Source organism: Nicotiana sylvestris, chromosome 10 (genome assembly GCF_000393655.2).
Source record: "Nicotiana sylvestris chromosome 10, ASM39365v2, whole genome shotgun sequence".
Lineage (NCBI taxonomy): Eukaryota > Viridiplantae > Streptophyta > Magnoliopsida > Solanales > Solanaceae > Nicotiana > Nicotiana sylvestris.
Window position 1 is genome coordinate 127,007,987 of NC_091066.1, and position 18,635 is coordinate 127,026,621.

The 18,635-nt window shown below is 40.2% G+C and overlaps 1 protein-coding gene across 1 annotated transcript; it reads right to left on the reverse strand.

Annotated features, from left to right (window-relative positions):
- Positions 1-7,713: 7,713 nt before the first annotated feature.
- On the reverse strand, positions 7,714-8,414 carry LOC138879922 (uncharacterized). Its single transcript, XM_070159572.1, has 2 exons — positions 8,222-8,414; positions 7,714-8,135 (listed from the first exon to the last, which is right to left on the reverse strand). Exons 1-2 carry the CDS (start codon positions 8,412-8,414, stop codon positions 7,714-7,716), a joined length of 615 nt encoding a protein of 204 aa, XP_070015673.1.
- Positions 8,415-18,635: the final 10,221 nt, after the last annotated feature.

The window sequence follows — 18,635 nt, forward strand, 5'->3', positions numbered from 1 at the left end:
AATATATCATCTTTTAGAAAAATTCTAGACAGTGATATATGGGAGCTAAGTGCAATAATAATGACATCAAGAGCATCCTATCAGAGACACAATCACTCAATCTTTCTCAATATCTCAGCACTTGGCACTCGGCACTCAATACTCAACCCTCGTACTCAATAGGTACCTGCGCTCACTAGGGGTGTACAGACTCTGAAGGGGTTCCTTCAGCGCAAGCGCTATATTATTGTAGTGTGCAGCCTGATCCCATACATATATATATATATACAGCCATAAGGCTCTTTGCGGCGCACAACCCGATCCACACATAAATAGCTCTAAGGCTTGTTGCGGCTTGCAACCTGATCCACATATATACAGCCCTGAGGCTCGTTGCGGTTTGAAACCCGATCCATATATACACTTATCTCTCACAGCTCGGCACTCAGGCCCTAACTCAGTTACCAACCTCTCCAGTCTCTTGGGCTCTCAGAAGTCATGAAATTAGCCCTAACAGCAATACCATGATGTATCACCAAGGAATAATAGAGACTAAGATATGATATGAAAGTAGAATTTGAGACTAAATGCAAATAGAAAATAACAGGTAATTTAATATGTACACGGCCCCTGTGGGTCCCAACACATAACCTAAACATGATTTCTAGCATGATTTGCAATAAAATTTCTATAACACATGGAGAGTATATAGCTAGCAACAAGTTATTCAACTTTACAGTTTTTGTGGAATGGATCAAGTTCCAATTCCTACAGTGTACGCCCACACGCCCGTCACCTAGCATGTGCGTCACCTCCAAACCAATCACATAACACAAAATCCAATTCAAGCAAAATCCCTACTCCAATACGCCTTTGCCTTGCAAATAAGCATCCGAACGTATTGAATCTAGCAATAAAAATACAATACAATACATTACAATCAACACGGGCTAAGAAATCAATTCCATAAGAAAAATATGAAGTTTTAACTAAAAATCCAAAATCGGCTCAAAATCGGCCCTTGGGCCCACGTCTCAGAACTTAACAAAAATTATTAAACCCAGAAGCCCATTCAACCACGAGTCTAGTCATACAAAATTCATCGAAATCCGACACCAAATCTTCACTCAAATTTCCAAAATCAACTCTTCAAATCCCTAGCCTCACACCCCCAAATTACACCTAAAACATACACCAAATAGGTGGGAAAATCAACAGGGAAGCACAATTATTGAAGAAATTTAATCACAAGTGACTTACGTCAAGAATCTCTTTGAAATCCCTCTAAAAATTGCCTAATTCCGAGTTTGCAAAGTCAAAAAATAATAAAACCCTCGGACCCTAATGTTTATATTCTACCCAGGCTTTTCGCACCTGCGGCCACTTATCCACACCTGTGGACCCGCTTATCCGGTAATTCCTCCGCTTTTGAGGACATCACTTACCCAGCTACCTCCGCTTCGGCGTATCTTGAACCGCATTTGCGCAATCGCAGGTGCGGAACATCCCATCGCACCTGCACTCTCATCCACTTCTGTGCCCATCACGTTGCTTCTGTGACCACGCAGGTATAAAAGAATCTTCGCACCTGTGACCTTTGCTCACCTTTTCCTTGACCACTTCTCCGGCTCCCTTCCCGCTTCTGTGGGCTCGCACCTGCAGTGCCCATTCTGTATGTGCGATTACACCAACAGTTGAAATTCTTTAGCAACTCTTCAACTTCAAAACTTGATCTGTTAACCATCCGAAATCAACCCGAGGCCCCCGGGTGTCACGACCCAGATTTTCCACCTTCGGGAATCATATTGGCGCCTACTCGTGAAAGATAGGCAAGCCGACAATTACAGTTTTACTACCATTATTATTAATTCAACAAGAATAGATATTAGTTAAAGCAAGGTAATTAAGAAATCTGGAAAATGATTTAACAGTGCCACAACTCAAATACATTAATACCCAAAAGATGAAATCATGTAAAAAGATGAAATAGATTGAAGAAAAACAGTTAAGATTCATTTACCTATGATTTAGGGAAGAACTTGCTCTGGCAAAATCGCCCTTAACAGTTTACGTTTTGAAATTTTTAAGAATGAAGTGAAAATCCCGTATAAAATCTCAACTTAAAAGGTGCAGATATCAAATTTGCGAAGCTCGAAAATGCGAGGAAAGTATCACAAATGCGAACTCCTCACATCTCTGAGGCAATCTTAAATGCGACCATTTGGTCGCAAATGTGAAGTCCCTCCTGCCTTGTTAACTTCACAAATGTGAAGGAAATGCTCGCAAATGCGAACAAAGCTGGCCAGGGCTTCTTCGCAATTGCAATAAAGCCCATCGCAATTGCCAATCCCGACAGGCTCGTAATTGTGAAGCCTGACCTAGTTATTGCGAGATCAGACCCTGCAACAAATTTGAAGTCTAAATTGACCCCGTGGCCTATCCAAAACTCACCCGAGCCCTCGGGGTTCTAAACCAAACATGCACACAAGTCTAAAAACATCATACGGACTTGCTCGTATGATCAAATTGTCAAAATAACATCAATAACTACGAATTTAACTTCAAACTCATAATATTCCTCAAGAACACTTTAAATTTACTATTTTCACAACCAGATGTCCGAATCATGTCTAATCAACTACGATTCCAAGAAAATTTTACAAATAAGGCTTAATTATTATAACGGACCTGTAGCGGGCTTCAGAACCAAAATACGGGCCCAATACCATCAAGTTCCAACACAATTTAATTTCTAAAAACCTTTATATTTTCCAGCAAACACTTTTTCTTTAAAAATTCTTTTCTCGGGCTAGGGACCTCGGAATTCGATTCCGGGCATACGTGATGACGTCCAAATCCACTACTAAAAAGTAAATGGATACGGTCGCATGCAATATTATTTACCCAACTATGAGTCGGGGTTGAATCCCATAGAGAACGATACGTAGGCAATTAGGAATGTAAAAGAATTATCACTTATCGCGCAATGCCAAACACTTAGAATTGGTTTAGAAAATGTTTTATATCTAAATGCGAAAATGTAAACTAATATAGAAAGCAAGTAAAGTGATCTATGGCTACACGTATGGATGCATCGGGAATTATACTCAAGTGACGATCCAATGTATTTCACGATTTTACAAATATGAGCGAGTTTGTGTTAATTAGCCATGGATAATAATTCTGTATTAACTTCTTCCGAAGACTAACAAGGCTTTATAATTGAATTATCCCTAAAACAATTAAGAGATTAAACACACCCGTAATGAGTACAAGTAGTTCAATCCTATCCCTAGATAGAATCTATAAAATGAGGGTTAAAACCTCAAGTTCTTGTTAATTAATCTTTCCCAACCCCAAATTATCTTTTCCAAAATTAATTCGGAGTTAATGAGTGAGTCCTAGGGTTAGCTAATCCCTTTGGAAACATTAAAGAACAAGAATAATTAAAGAAACATTAAATCACTTCATAAAAGGATAAAAATCATTCAATACATAAGCACAACAAGGTATTTAATCCACACTTTAAACATGAATATTTCTATAAACAAGATTCAAGTGTTGAATACAATACTACACAATCGTTATACAATACAAAGCAAGGAAATGAAGAAAGCAATATAAATGGGTAAGAAATCCTTAACCACAAGCTTCAAATCTTCAAGACTAAAGTGTGTGTGCAAAGCCCTAGCTTCCAACCTTGGTCTCTCAAGCCCTAAGAACTTAAAATAAGCCAAAAGATCCCTTACAAATGAGCCTAGTCGGGTATTAAATTGTTTGGGGCCAAAAATGTGAAATTCCAGAATTGCCCAGGTCTGAAGCTCGATTTTCGCATTTGCAAACAAAGGTTCACAATTGCGAAGTATGGCTATACTGTGCACTTTCGCAATTGCGAAGAGGACTTCGCATTTACGAAGTTTGACTTTTTGCATTTACGATTACTGCCTAGCTCATGTTCTTTCGCAATTCCCATACTTTCCTCGCAATACCCAAGCCTGTAATCTTCGCAATTCCCAGACTTATGTCGCAATTGCGACCACTGAGGGAATTGCCCAGATTTTTCTCCTTTTTAGCTTCTTTTTGGCTTGTTTCACTTGGTTTCTTCAACATCACTTCCAAATCACGCAGAACCTGTAATATAGAAGTAAATGACATTAAATACATGATTTTAATCAATCACAGCAAAAAGACAAGCTTAAAGACAAGATAAGTTGGTAAAATACCAACTTATCAAACCCCCAAACTTAAACTATTGCTTGTCCTCATGCAATGAAAGCAGCAAAATCTCTTCCCAAGTATTTAACTCAACATTGCATCCATATCATGCTAAGCCAAAAAGGTCTACTATAAGCACAAATGCATGACTTTGATTGGTACCAACAATTAAACCAATGCATATGAATTGCCGAACACTTTTCATGAACTACATTACATTTCAAATGCCCAAGCACTGTGCAAATCAAAGTAGCAAATCAAGTCATGACATTAAATCTTCAAAATTTGGCTCTCTATCACATTTATCATTCTTTGGTCATTTCTTCCAATTGAAAATGGGGTTAAATTCACAACTCAAGTTTCATGTGCCTTCACATTTAAGAGAGGATCCCACACTCATAAATCTTAATTCAAAAAACAAATGGGATATCAAATGGAAATAATTAACTCTCTCTCAAAAAGATGTTCAAATGTATACAAGTAGTACCATATGCTTTCCCTTCATGTATTCCTCCACTAATGTACACAACTTGGTTCAAAATCAATTAGGACATAAAGAGTTGTAGTTTAGGCTTTTGGTTAAGGCGGGGCTCAATTTTGGTTAGAGTGACTCAAAACCTCCCCAAGCACTACAAAATTTACAATCAAAGTCCACTTCCTTAGAAAACATTCTCCATCTTTTCTTCACTTTTCATTCCACACCTAGTTTTCCTTTTATTCATAACTCTTTTTAATTTTTTTTTGTTTATATATTTATATTTGTTTTTCTACCTTCCACCTTTTTAAGCAACTTTCATATCACAACTTTTCCAACCTTCACCCCTAAACTTAGACTTTTAGCCTATGTTTATACTTTCAAAGTACATAGGGAGTTAGGGTGCCAAAAGCTAGATCAATAAAGAATAACGGATTAAAGATTGTAACATGGTTGCCAAAGAACAAGGTTAAAGACTCAAAATGGGTTGACTAGGGAAAATATTCAAGGCTGGGAAATTTAAGGCACAATAGTGGTCCAAGGAAGGCCTAATATCATTTTTCAAACCAAGTTAGTCTATGATTTCGCCTTGAAGCACATTCCGGGAAAGTTCTAGACTACAAGTAATGCAAAAGAACTCATAAAAAATCTCACCACACATGGCACATGAACACTCAAGTGGAATACAAATCCAAAATCCGATTGAAACCAATGACTCAAAGAGGTTACATAGAGGATATGAAGCTATTTAGTGAATTAAAGAGCCAAAATTTTAGTCTAAAAGTCATGATTTCAAATATCAAAAATTTATATGCCGAGGTTTAAATCGTGTTGGTACCACACAAGCTACAAATTGGTCAATCGACAAAAACTCCAACCCAAACTATTTATTCTTCCTAATATTAACATAGCTATATCTAAACTACAAGACTAATTCCCTTAAGAAAGTTGTCTATATGTCCATCATCGGGAAAAGTTGACAAAAATTTACTAACATTTACCCGGTTCAAGAAGAAAATTGTCATCCTTGGAAAAAGAACCGTGGTATAAAGAAAATCAAGGATATCGCCACTAACATAAAACATTCTATAAAAAAAAATTTAAGAAGCTAATAACCAAAATTAAGAAGTTAATAAACATCAAGTAACTAGAACATAATATATATAAAGACAAGAAATTAAGAATCTACTAAACATAATAATATCACACATCATATGAAAATATACTAACAACAAAATGAAAGCAACTATAGTACCAATCTGCCAGAACAACAGTTATACAAGAAGCCACCCCCAACTAAAGATGTTGCAATGTCCCCAAAGCAACAAAACATGATAGAGTAAAATGGTGGAAAGTACTCCCTGAATACTACATCAAGTGCTCTCCTCTCTATCTGAGTTAGAATCATCCTCCTCTCCTTCTTCCTCATACTAATGAATATGAACATCATCATTATACACCGACCTGGTCGATGGCATTGGGTCCTGAGGCTTTAGGACTTTCCACTGCCCCTTTACATCCTTCCACATGCGACTAAAGAATTTGTCTCTTTTCTTTTCCCTTTTCTTCATTTGAGTGTTCGCCTTTTCTAGACTGCCATGGGAACTGCTCAACTCACCATGCTTCTTAGCCAGATCAGTGTATGACTTCTCAAGCACCGTAAGGTGATCCCCCTACTTCCTCTAATCCTCAAGGTATTTTTGGAAATCTTTCTTTGAAATGTAAGCGGGTCCCTCAGATGTCTCCCTGGGTCCCTGTGGAAGGCCATCTACTAGCTCACGAATCACTCGCATCTCCTTACTAAGCATAGCAAATGGTCCTCTTGCAGAGGATGATGGCTGACTACTCGGATCAACCTGAGAAGAAGAACCCATCTTTCTCTTTTTTCTCTTCACTGAGCCACCCTCTCCTCTCTTCTTCAATGGATTTAGAGGCTTTCCCGGCTCTATCCAATTGTCCATCGGAGCCTCTTCCACCCCAGCAAGCTGGCACAACTCAGTGATAAGCGATGGGACTAGCAATGATGGGCCATTCTGCATCCGATACTCTCTCAATTCATTGATGTAGATTTCACCAACATTCAGCTGAATACCATCAAGAATGTTGGTTTTCATCTGAGCTCTTGTGACCGGGACGTTCCATATGTTCGACACAGGGAGATATGACTGCATATGATGGCCAGCCATATCTTTGCTTTGGCATTGAACTCTTTAGATGTGATCCCTCTCTTCTCAGCTGCCCATGGAATATCTGCACCCGGGCAAAATTTGGACACCAACCACTCCCCTGAAGCACAGTCTTTTGCCTTGAATGGGGCCATGTCGTGGTCTGGCAAATGATAGAAGTGATTCAAATTTTCAGCCCCAAAGTGCACCATTTTGCCTCGAATTCTCATCTTGGGCTTTTTTACTACGGACCCTACGGGACCGTCAAATTATGGGTCCGGGTCTGTTTACCAAAAATGTAGACTGAAGTCAACTATAATCAATTTTAAAGGCCAAATTCATTATTTTTCTTAAATTGCACATAAAAGCTTTCCGAAAACGCGTCCGGACTGCGCATGCAAATGAGAAAAAAGAAAATGAGGGTTTTAAGGCCTCAAAACTCGGATTCGAATTCTAAAACACAAGATGGCCCTTTGGATCATCATATTCTCCACCTCTAAACCTGTCGTTCGTCCTCGAACGGATAAAGAAAAATACCTAAGTCGGTGAAAAGATGGGGATATCGGCTCCGCATATCGGACTCAGACTCCCAGGTCACCGCCTCAACAAACTGACATCTCCACTGCACACGAACTGAAGTGAAATTCTTCGATCTCAACTGACGAACCTCCAGTTTAGAATAACTACCGACTCCTCCTCATAGGTCAATTCCTTGTCCAACTGGACAGTGCTGAAGTCTAACATATGGGATGGATCGCCGTGATACTTCCGAAGCATGGACACATGAAACACTAGATGCATCGCTGAAAACCCGGTGGCAACGGAAGCTCGTAAGCCACTTCACCCACTTTCCAAAGGATCTTAAAAGGCCTAGTGAACCTAGGGCTTAACTTTCCCTTCTTCCCAAATCTCATCACGATCCTTCATGGGCGACATCCGAGGCAACACTCGCTGTCCGACCATGAATGCCACATCGCAAACCTTATGGTTGCCATACCTCTTTTTCCTAGACTGAGCTGTACGAAGTCTATCTTGAATGATCTTAATCTTATCCAAGGCATCATGCAATAAATTTGTACCTAACAACCGAGCCTCTACCGACTCAAACCATCCAACCGGTGACCGGTACTGTCTACCATATAATGCCTCATAGGGAGCATCTAGATGTTTGACTAATAACTGTTGTTGTAGGAAAATTCGGTTAATGGATATAACGGATCCCAAGAAACTCCAAAGTCGATAACACATGCTCGGAGCATATACTTCAAAATCTGAATTGTACGCTCGGACTGTCCGTCTTTCTGAGGATGAAATGTTGTGCTCAACTCAACCCATGTACCCAACTCACGCTGTACTGGCCTCCAAAAATGCAAGGTAAAATGCGTACCTCGGTCAGAAATGGAAGACACGGGCACACCATGAAGATGAACAATCTCCCAGATATAGATCTCAGCCAACTGCTCCGAAGAATAGGGAACTGCTATCGGAATGAAATGCACTAACTTGGTCAGCTTATCCACAATAACCCATACTGCATTGAACTTCCTCTGAGTCCATGGGAGTCCAACAATGAAATCCATAGTGATACGCTCCCACTTCCACTCAAAAATCTCAATCTTCTGAAGCAAACCACCAAGTCTCTGATGCTCGTACTTTACCTGCTGACAATTCAAACACCGAGCTACATATGTAGCAATATCCTTATTCATCTTCTTCTACCAATAATGCTGCCGCAAGTCTTGATACAACTTAGTGGCACTCGGATGAATACAGTACCGGGAACTATGCACCTCCTATAGAATCAACTCACAAAGTCTATCCACATTAGGCACACAAGCACGACCCTATATCCTCAAAACCTCATCATCTCCAACCGTAACCTGATTGGAACCACCATGTTGCACTGTGTCTCTAAGGACAAGCAAATGAGGATCATCATACTACCAATCTCTAATACGCTCAAATAATGAAGAACAAGCGACTGTGCAAGTAGAACATGGCTAGGCTCAGAAACATCCAACCTCACGAACTGATTGACTAAAGCCTAAATGTCCAAAGCAAGCAGTCTCTCACCGACTGGAATATACACAAGGTTGCCCATACTAGCTGACTTCCTACTCAAAGCATCGGCCATTACATTGGCCTTCCTAGGATGATACAAGATGGTGATATCATAGTCTTTCAATAGCTCCAAAAACCTCCACTGCCTCAAATCCCATACTAGCTGACTTCCTACTCAAAGCATCGGCCACTACATTGGCCTTCCCAAGATGATACAAGATGGTGATATCATAGTCTTTCAATAGCTCCAAAAACCTCCATTGCCTCAAATTTAGCTCCTTCTACTTGAACAAATACTGCAAACTCTTATGATCTACGAACACCTCACACAACACGCCATATAAATAATGCCTCCAAATCTTCATTGCGTGAACAATGGCTGCTAGCTCCAAATCATGCACTGAATAATTCTTCTCATGGATCTTCAGTTAATGCGAAGCATATACAATAACCTTACCATTTTGCATCAACACCGCACCAAGTCCAATACGCAATGCACCACAATATACTATATATGGCCCTGAACCTGTAGGCAATACCAACACTGGTGCCATAGTCAAGGTTATCTTGAACTTATGAAAGCTCGCCTCACACTCGTCCGGACACCTAAACTGGGCGCATTTCTGGGTCAACCTGGTCATCGGGGCTGCTATAGATGAAAATCCCTCCAAAAATCGATGGTAATAACCTGCCAAACCCAAGAAACTCCGGATCTATATAGCTGATGTGGGTCTAGGCCAGTCCTTTGACTGCCTCAATCTTATTAGGATCCACCTAAATACCATCTGCTGATAAAGCATGACCCAATAATGCAACTGAACTAAACCAAAACTCACATTTCGAGAACGTAGCATATAGCTGGCTGTCCCTCAGAGTCTGGGGAACGACTCGAAAATGTTGGTCATGCTACTCTTGGCTGCGGGAGTAGATTAAGATATCATCAATGAAAATAATCATAAAAGAATCCATGTATATCTTGAACACTCGGTTCATCAAATGCATAAATGCTTATGAGGCATTTGTCAACCTAAATGACATTACTAAGAACTCATAATGCCCGTACCGAGTGCGAAAAGTTGTCTTAGGGACATCAGATGCCCTAATCCTCAACTGATGGTAGCAAAATCTCAAATCAATGTTTGAAAACACTTTGGTACCCTGAAACTGGTCAAATAAATCTTCAATCCTCGGTAATGGGTACTTGTTCTTGATGGTGACTTTGTTCAACTATCGATAATCTATACATATCCTCATCGATCCATCCTTCTTCTTAACAAAAAATACCGGCACACCCCAGGGCGAGACACTAGGTCTAATGAAGCCCTTATCATGTAAATCCTTCAACTGCCCCTTCAATTCCTTCAACTCTGGCGGGGCTATGCAATACGATGGAATAGAAATGGGCTTAGTGCCCGGAGCCAAATCAATGCAAAAGTCAATATCCCTGTCGGGTGGCATCCTCGACAGGTCTAGAGGGAACACCTCTGGAAACTCCCAAACAACTGTCACAAAATCCATAGAAGGAACCTTAGCACTAGAATCACTAACATAAGCCAAATAAGCCAAACAATCATTCTCGACCATAAGCCGAGCCTTCATATAAGAGATAACCCTATTGGTACAATAACCAGAAGTCCCCCTCCAATCCAATCAAGGCAAATCCGGCAAGGCTAAAGTCACAGTCTTGGCATGATAATCCAATATAGCGTGATAAGGTGATAACCAATCCATCCCCAACATGACATCAAAATCGACCATATGAAGAAGTAGGAGATCCACACGGGTCTCAAGACCCCCAATAATAACCATATATGAGCGATAGACACAATCTACGATAATAGAATCATCCACCATTGTAGACACATATACCAGAGGACTCAACGAATCATGAGGCACAGCCAAATATGTAGCAAAATAAGATGACACATAGGAGTATGTCAAACTTGGATAAAATAGAACTGAAGCATCTCTGCTGCAAACTAAAACCGTACCTGTAATAACAGCATCGGATGCCTCAGCCTCTAGCTTGGCTGGGAAAGGATAACATCGGGACTAGGCCTTACTACTCTGAATTACCTCCCTAGGATGGACTCCTACTGGTTGGCCTCCAACTCTAGCAGCCTGACCTCCACCTCTAGCTGGCTGAGCAGGTGGTGGAGCGCCTGGTGCCGGAACCATAGCACGAGAACCCTGATGCTGAGAACTGCTCGGTGCTCGAGGGCAAAATCTAGCAATGTGCCTTGGATCACCACATGTATAACAAGACCTCGGCTGCTAAGACTGTTGACCCTGAAACTGACCCTGACAGCCTGAGTAACCATCCTAAAAACTCTGGAGCGGAGGTGCACTGAGAGGAGCTGGTGGTGCACGGTAGGGTAGATAATCAGAATACTGCATATGAGAACCACGACCACCTAGAGCATTGTGAGAAGTATGAAGTGCTGAATGAAACACACTGGGAGGATGGCCCCTACCAAAAGAATCCCTGCCTCCAAATGAGGCACCATTGAACCTGTCCGAATGACGGGGCCTCTTGTCAGACCCCTGACCACTCCCCTGTGATAGAACCATCTCGACTCGTCGGGCCATATTAGTTGCATCCTGAAAAGAAATCTCACTCCCTATCTTCTTAGCCATCTGCAATCTGATAGGCTGAACTAGTCCCTCAATAAACCTCCTCACCCTCTCTCTCTCTCGATGGGAAGTATAAGAAAAGCATGACGGGCCAAGGCAATAAATCTAGTCTCGTACTGAGTGACGGTCATAGAACCCTGGTGGAGACGCTCAAACTGCCTCTAATAGTCCTCCCTCTGAGTGATAGGAAGAAACTTCTCCAGAAATATCTGAGAGAACTGGTCCCAAGTCAAAGCCGGTGACCCAGCTGGTCTGGCCAAACAATAATTCCTCCACCAAGTCTTGGCGGAACCTGAAAGACAAAAAGTAGCAAAGTCGACCCCATTGGTCTCCACTATCCCCATGTTCCGTAGAACCTCATGACAGTTGTCCAAGTAGTCATGGGGATCCTCTGAAGATGTACCGCCATAGGTAGTAGTGAAAAGCTTTTTGAACCTGTCCAATCTCCACAAAGACTCGGAAGACATATCTGCTTCATCACCAATTTGAGCTACAACACCCGGCTGGACTACCCCAACTAGCTGAGCTACTAGAGTCTAAAACTGAGGAGCCATCTGCTCTGGAGTGCAAGTAGAGGTAGTCTGTGCTCCTCCTCCAGCCTGAGATACAACTGGTGCTACAGGAAGTATGCCTGCATAAGTGACACTCTCCATAAGGCCCACTAGACGGACCAAAGCATTCTGGAGTACTGGGATAACAATGAACCCCTCTGGAACCTAAGCTGGTCCTGCTGGAACGGTCTGGGCTAGGACGTCATCATCAAACTCTACCTAAGGCTCCACCACTGGTGCTGCTACTCAGAGCTGAGCCCTTCCCTTGCCTCGGTCTCTAGCACGACCTTGGCCTCGTCCCCTGCCCCTCGTTGGAGCTGCCACTTGGGGCTCGGGCTGCTGATCAGCGGATAAAGCGGTACGTGTCCTCACCATATGCATAAGAACAGAGTAGAAGTTCAATTAGCATTGAGAAATCAAATCGTACGATAGACATGAATAGAAGGGAAGTTGTTCCTAAACTCTGTAGCCTCTGGGGGATAAGCACAGACGTCTCTGTACCGATCGCTCGAACTCTACCTAGCTTGTTAGTGAATTGTGAGACCTAGGCAACCTAGTGCTCTGATACCAACTTATCAAGACCCAAATTTTCCACCTTTGGGAATCGTGATGGCGCCTACTCGTGAAAGGTAGGCAAGCCGATAGTTACAGTTTTGCTACCATTATTATTAATTCAACAAGAACAGATATTAGTTAAAGTAAGGTAATAAAGAAATCTGGAAAATGATTTAACAGTGCCACAACTCAAATACATTAATACCCAAAAGATGTGGTGTCACAATCTACGAACGACTAAGATTTACTACAAATACAAGTCTGAAAGAAGTACAAATGTTCTCGAAATATAGAAGACATCAGAAAACTAAAGCGGGGAAGGGGACTTCAGGCTCTGCGAATGACAGTAGAACTACCTTGATCTCCCTGGACTAAAGGCATCTACTTCAAGCTACTCACAGGATCCGGCACCGAAATCTGCACAAAAAGTGCAGAGTACAGTATCAGTACAACCGACCCCATGTACTGGTAAGTGTCAAGCCTAACCTCGGTGAAGTAGTGATCAGGCTAGGACAAGACAACCATATAAACCTGTGTAGTTAAATCATATAAGAATAGTACAATAATAGAAAGAAATAATAGATAAAGATGGGAAGGGGAACATGCTACGGGGAATATTAAATTCTGACAGTAATTCAAAAGAGAAGCAATAAAGAGAACCATACTTGTATCAATAGGAATAATGAAACAATAACACGTGCGCGACATCACCCTTCGTGCTTTTACTCTCGTTCTCACCATAAAAAGCAGCAGAAACGGCACGACATCACCCTTCGTGCATTAACTCTCATAATCATGGCACAACATTACCCTTCATGCATTAACACTCACAATATCGACACGGCATCACCCTTCGTGCATTACACTCTTTCTCACCCAAACAATAGAAATAATAACATCCCGACAAGGGAATCAACAAAAAAAATAATAACATCCCGACATGGGAATCAGCGTATAGATACTAGTCAGAACACCTATATGTTGTACTAAATACTAACACGTAGCAAATAAGACCACAACACCTATTCCCTCAAGCTAAGGTTAGGCCAAACACTTACCTCAATTCTACGGCCAAAAGTCAATCCTCAATTACTGCTTTACCTCTCGGTTCCACTTCCAATCCGCTTGTATCTAGTCATAATTTACTTAATAACATCAACATATGGTAAATAAACCAATTCTAATGCATGAATATAGATTTTTCAATGTTTTCCCCAAAAAGTAAAAAATCGATCCGGGCCCGCTTGGTCAAAACTCGAAGTTCGAACCAAAACCTGACTACCCATTCAACCACGAACCCAAATATAAAATTGTTTTGAAATCCGACCTCTAATTGAGGTCCAAATCCCCAAAATTCAAAATCCTAATTTTTACCCAAGAACACCCAATTTCCCATGAAAAACCCTAGATTTTGAGATGAAATCATGTAAAACGATAAAATAGATTGAAGAAAAAGAGTTAAGTATTTACCAATGATTTGGGGAAGAACTTGCTCTAGAAAAATCGCCCTTAAGAGTTTAGGTTTTGAAATTTTGAAGAATGAAGTGAAAATCCCGTCTAAAATCTCAACTTAAATGCTGCAGATGTCGCATTTATGACCTGAAGTGCGAGGACAGTATCACAAATGCAAACTCCTCACATCTCTGCTGCAATCGCAAATGCGACCTTTTGGTCGCAAATGCGAAGTCCCTCCTGCCCTGTTGACTTCGCAAATACAAAGGAAATGCTCGCAAATGCGAACAAAGCTGGACAGGGCTTCTTCGCAATTGCGATAAAGCCCCTCGCAATTGCCAAGCCTGATAGGCTTGCAATTGCGAAGTCTGACCTCGCAATTGCGAGATCAGAGCCTGAAACAAAACTGAACATCCAATAGCCATTTCTGTAAGTCCAAATTCACCCCGGGGCATATCCAAAACTCACCGAGCCTTCGGGGCTCTAAACTAAACATGCACACAAGTCCAAAAATATCATATAGACTTGCTCATGCAATCAAATCACCAAAATAACATCTACAACTACGAATTTAACTTCAAACTCATGATTTTCCTCAAGAACACTTCAAATTTACTATTTTCACAACCGGGCGTCCGAATCACGTCAAATCAACTCCGATTCTTACCAAATTTTACATATAAGTCTTAATTATTATAACAAGCCTGTACTGGGCTCCGAAACTAAAATATGGGCCCAATACTATCAAGTTCCAACACAATTCAATTTCTAAAAACCTTTATATTATCTAGCAAACAAATATTCTTTAATAATTCCTTTCTCGGGATAGGGACCTCGAAATTTGATTCCGGACATACACCCAAATCTCATATTTTAATACGGACCCTACCGGACCGTCAAATTACGGGTCCGGGTCCGTTTACCAAAAATGTTGACCGAAGTCAACTTTAATCAATTTTAAAAGACAAATTCATTATTTTTCTTAAATTTCACATAAAAGCTTTCTGGAAACGCACCCGGATGGTGCACATAAGTCGAGGAGAAAGAAAATGAGGTTTTTAAGGCCTCGGAACTCGGATTGAGATTCTAAAACACAAGATGACCCTTTAGGTCATCACACTAGGTCCTCAACTAAATATACCAACAAATCTTAAAACATCATACGAACTTAGTCGAACCCTTAAACCACATCAAACAACACCAAAAGCACGATTTGCACATAAATTCAAGCCTAATGATCTTTGGAATTTTCAAATTCTACAAACGACGCCGAAATCTATCAAATCACGTCGGATTGACCTCAAATTTTGCACACAAGTCAAAAATGATACCACAGACCAAATCCAACTTTCGGAATCCCAATCTGACCCCGAAATTAAAAAGTCTACTCCCGGTCAAACTTTCCAAAAATTCAACTTTCGCCATTTCAAGCCTAATTGCACCATGGACCTCCAAATCACAATCCGTACACGCTGCAAAGTCCAAAATCACCCAACGGAACTAACAGAACCATCAAAATTCAAATTCGGAGTCGTTTACACATAAGTCAACATCCGGTCAACTTTCCAACTTATGTTTTCAATTGTGAGACTAAGTGTCTCAATTCATTATGAAATCTCTCCGGACCTGAACCAACTAACCCGGTAAGTCATATAACAACTATAAAGTATATAAGGAGCGGAAAAGGGAGGAACGGGGCTACAACTTTCGAAACGACCTGTCGGGTCATTACAATATATTTTAAAACCTGTATTAACTCCTCAATATGGTATCATTTTATTGCGGATAAAGGATCGTTTACATTTTGACTCTTTTTCACATTTTTATGACACTAAAGCTTGGAGTTTAAAAGTCGTCTTGACTTGTGTATCATATAAATAGTAATAGTATATAGCGATAAAATGGGATTTAAAAATTTTGTTGAATAAAGAAATTAAAATATCACGTACAACTATTTTGAAACATTACAATGTAAAAATAAAGGGAAAATATAGAAATGCACTTAACTTTTGCTATTTGCCTTATATTAATTTCTACCTGTCTACTTTTCCAACCATTAAAAATCCCACCATTATCTTTCGTCTCACTTATGCCCCTTCTACTATTGGTTTTCCATCATGAGAAAATTTATTTGATTTAATTTGGTGATATGGTGGAAATCATATAGCTTTATATTTAGACTTTTTAAATTTTTAGGGGTCTATTTGGACCTTCGAATTGTTCAAGGGTTGGTTTAATTATTACAGAAGAGGTATATATAACCAATTTACTATGCTAGGGGTAAATATAAATCTTTTATTTGTTTACGTGAATGTACCATGACAAATATCAAAGTAAAACTGAACACTCGTTAGAAGGAGCAACAAATATGAGAACCATTAATCGTCATTTGACTTTCGTGAACCAATGAATAAATTGAGAATAAGTGCAAGAAAAATAGAATACTTCAGGATAAATTTTAATATTTTTTCTAAAAAGAATTTTTATATACGTGAAAACGGGTAAAGAGCAAACTATATAATCGATTATTTTAGTATGCACAAGAATGACACTGTTTCATTTAACATGCGATCAACTCAAAGACAATAATTATATTTGATATACTATTTATAATGTTTTATGTAAACAACTCTAACATGCAATGCCTTCCTGACTGGTGGTCAATGTTTCCCATGGGCAAGTCAACCATGGATTGCTATAGACAAGTTTCTATTTTTGGCTTTTACGTTGAACATTGAATCATCTCTTCATCATTTTGTGTTATTGAGTAATTTCCTTTGCAGTGTGTGTGTCAAGTCTTCATTGCATTCGCAAAGGACCAGCGACATTCGCGATTCATAGAGGCCAAAATGGCCTATGCGTTCGCAAGTTCTCTCACGCATTCGCGAAGGCTGCTCCTCACAGGCCTTCGCATTCACGAGCCAAGGCTTGCGTTCGCATAGAGGAAAGAACGGATCCCTTCCCAGGTCCAAAGCCTACGCATTCGCGAGAAGCTGGTCGCGTTCACGAAGGGTAAGTCCCCCATTGCTCCACGTTCGCGACCCAGCTATTGCCTTCCCGATTAAGGAAACATACCCCAAGCCCAAATTACTCTTCGCGCTCGCAGGAGTACCTTTGCGATCGCGAAGAAGAAAACACCAGATGACAGCAGAAGCTAAAGAAAACCAGAATTTCTATGTCCGAAACACCTGTAGTCTATCCGAAACTCATCCAAGCCCTTGGGGCTCCAAACCAAGCATGCACACAAGTCCAAAAATATTATACGAACTTGCTTGCGTAATCAAAACAATAACACCTAGAACTACGAATCAGACACCAAAAGAAATGAAATTTTCAATAAACTTAAGAACTTTCATTTTAACATCCAGACGTCTAAATCACATCAAATCAACTATTTTTTGCACCAAATTTTGCAGACAAGTCATAAATACAGTATTGTACCTATGCCAAGCCCCGGAACCAAATATTCGGACCTGGTCGCAGCAAGGTTAAACATCGGTCAAACTTGAAATTTCTTTAAACTTTTAAACTTCAAATTTTCAACAAATTTTGATAAATCAAGCTAGGGACCTCTGAATTCGATTCTGGGCATACGCTCAAGTCTCAAATCACAATACGGACCCATCGGGTCCGTCAAAATACGGACCCAGCTCAGTTTGCTCAAAATATTGACCGAAGTAAACTCAAATGAGTTTTGAAGCATGATTTCACATTTTAATCAATTTTTCACATAAAAGCCTCCCGAAAAAAGGCATGGACTGTGCATGCAAAATGAGAAAGGCTAAAAGGAGCCTTTTGCGATTTCAAAATACAAAATTAAGGGTTAAAGCTCTAGATGACTTATCGGGACATCACACACGGTGTAGTAAGATGCATAACAACACAATCTGTCCGGCGTGGTCACATGCATCTAGTACAAATCATGTCATACAGAAGAAAATATATAAGAGCACATGTATGTAATTAATGAATAATAGATCTCATGCTCTTTAACTGGTATAAATAACATGCTAAAGTGTAGGCATGTGTAAAGTGTGCTAGCATAGCTCAAATCAGCGATTTCATCACAGAAATAGCAATTAACAAGTTCATTCAGAGAATTAGCCTCTAACTAGCCTCAAATGTGGCTAAAATAGTTTGCAACAAGGTTACAAATATGAGAAACAGTAAAGCATTAAGCTTAACAATAAATTCTAGGCATATCGTAGCCTAATCACTACCCGAGCATGAATAAATACCCCGGTGCTAGCACATGGGATCAAACCCCACACATGTGCGTATCCGTTGCACGTAGCTATCACAATTAATTCAGGTAACTAGTGCCTCAACCAAATTTAGATAGGATACTTACGTCAAGCAAGCCAAATCACTCCTCTAACAAACCTTTCATGCGCGTATAAATATCCAAACGTCTCGAATCTAGAAAAAACAATACAATACTATCAATAAAAGCCATAGGAAGTGATTCAATAAGGTAAAGCTAAGATCTTTAACTCAATTAAAAAAGTCAACCCAAAAAGACAACCCCAGGCCACTAACTCGAAACTT

What these genes read in the sequence shown, in the direction of transcription:
- LOC138879922 (XM_070159572.1), bottom strand. Translation starts at nt 8,414, where the DNA reads ATGGATTTCATTGTTGGACTCCCATGGACTCAGAGGAAGTTCAATGCA. An exon ending in GTCTTCCATTTCTGACCGAG is followed by an intron (nt 8,136 to 8,221) that starts GTACGCATTTTA and finishes TTTCATCCTCAG; the next exon opens with AAAGACGGACAGTCCGAGCG.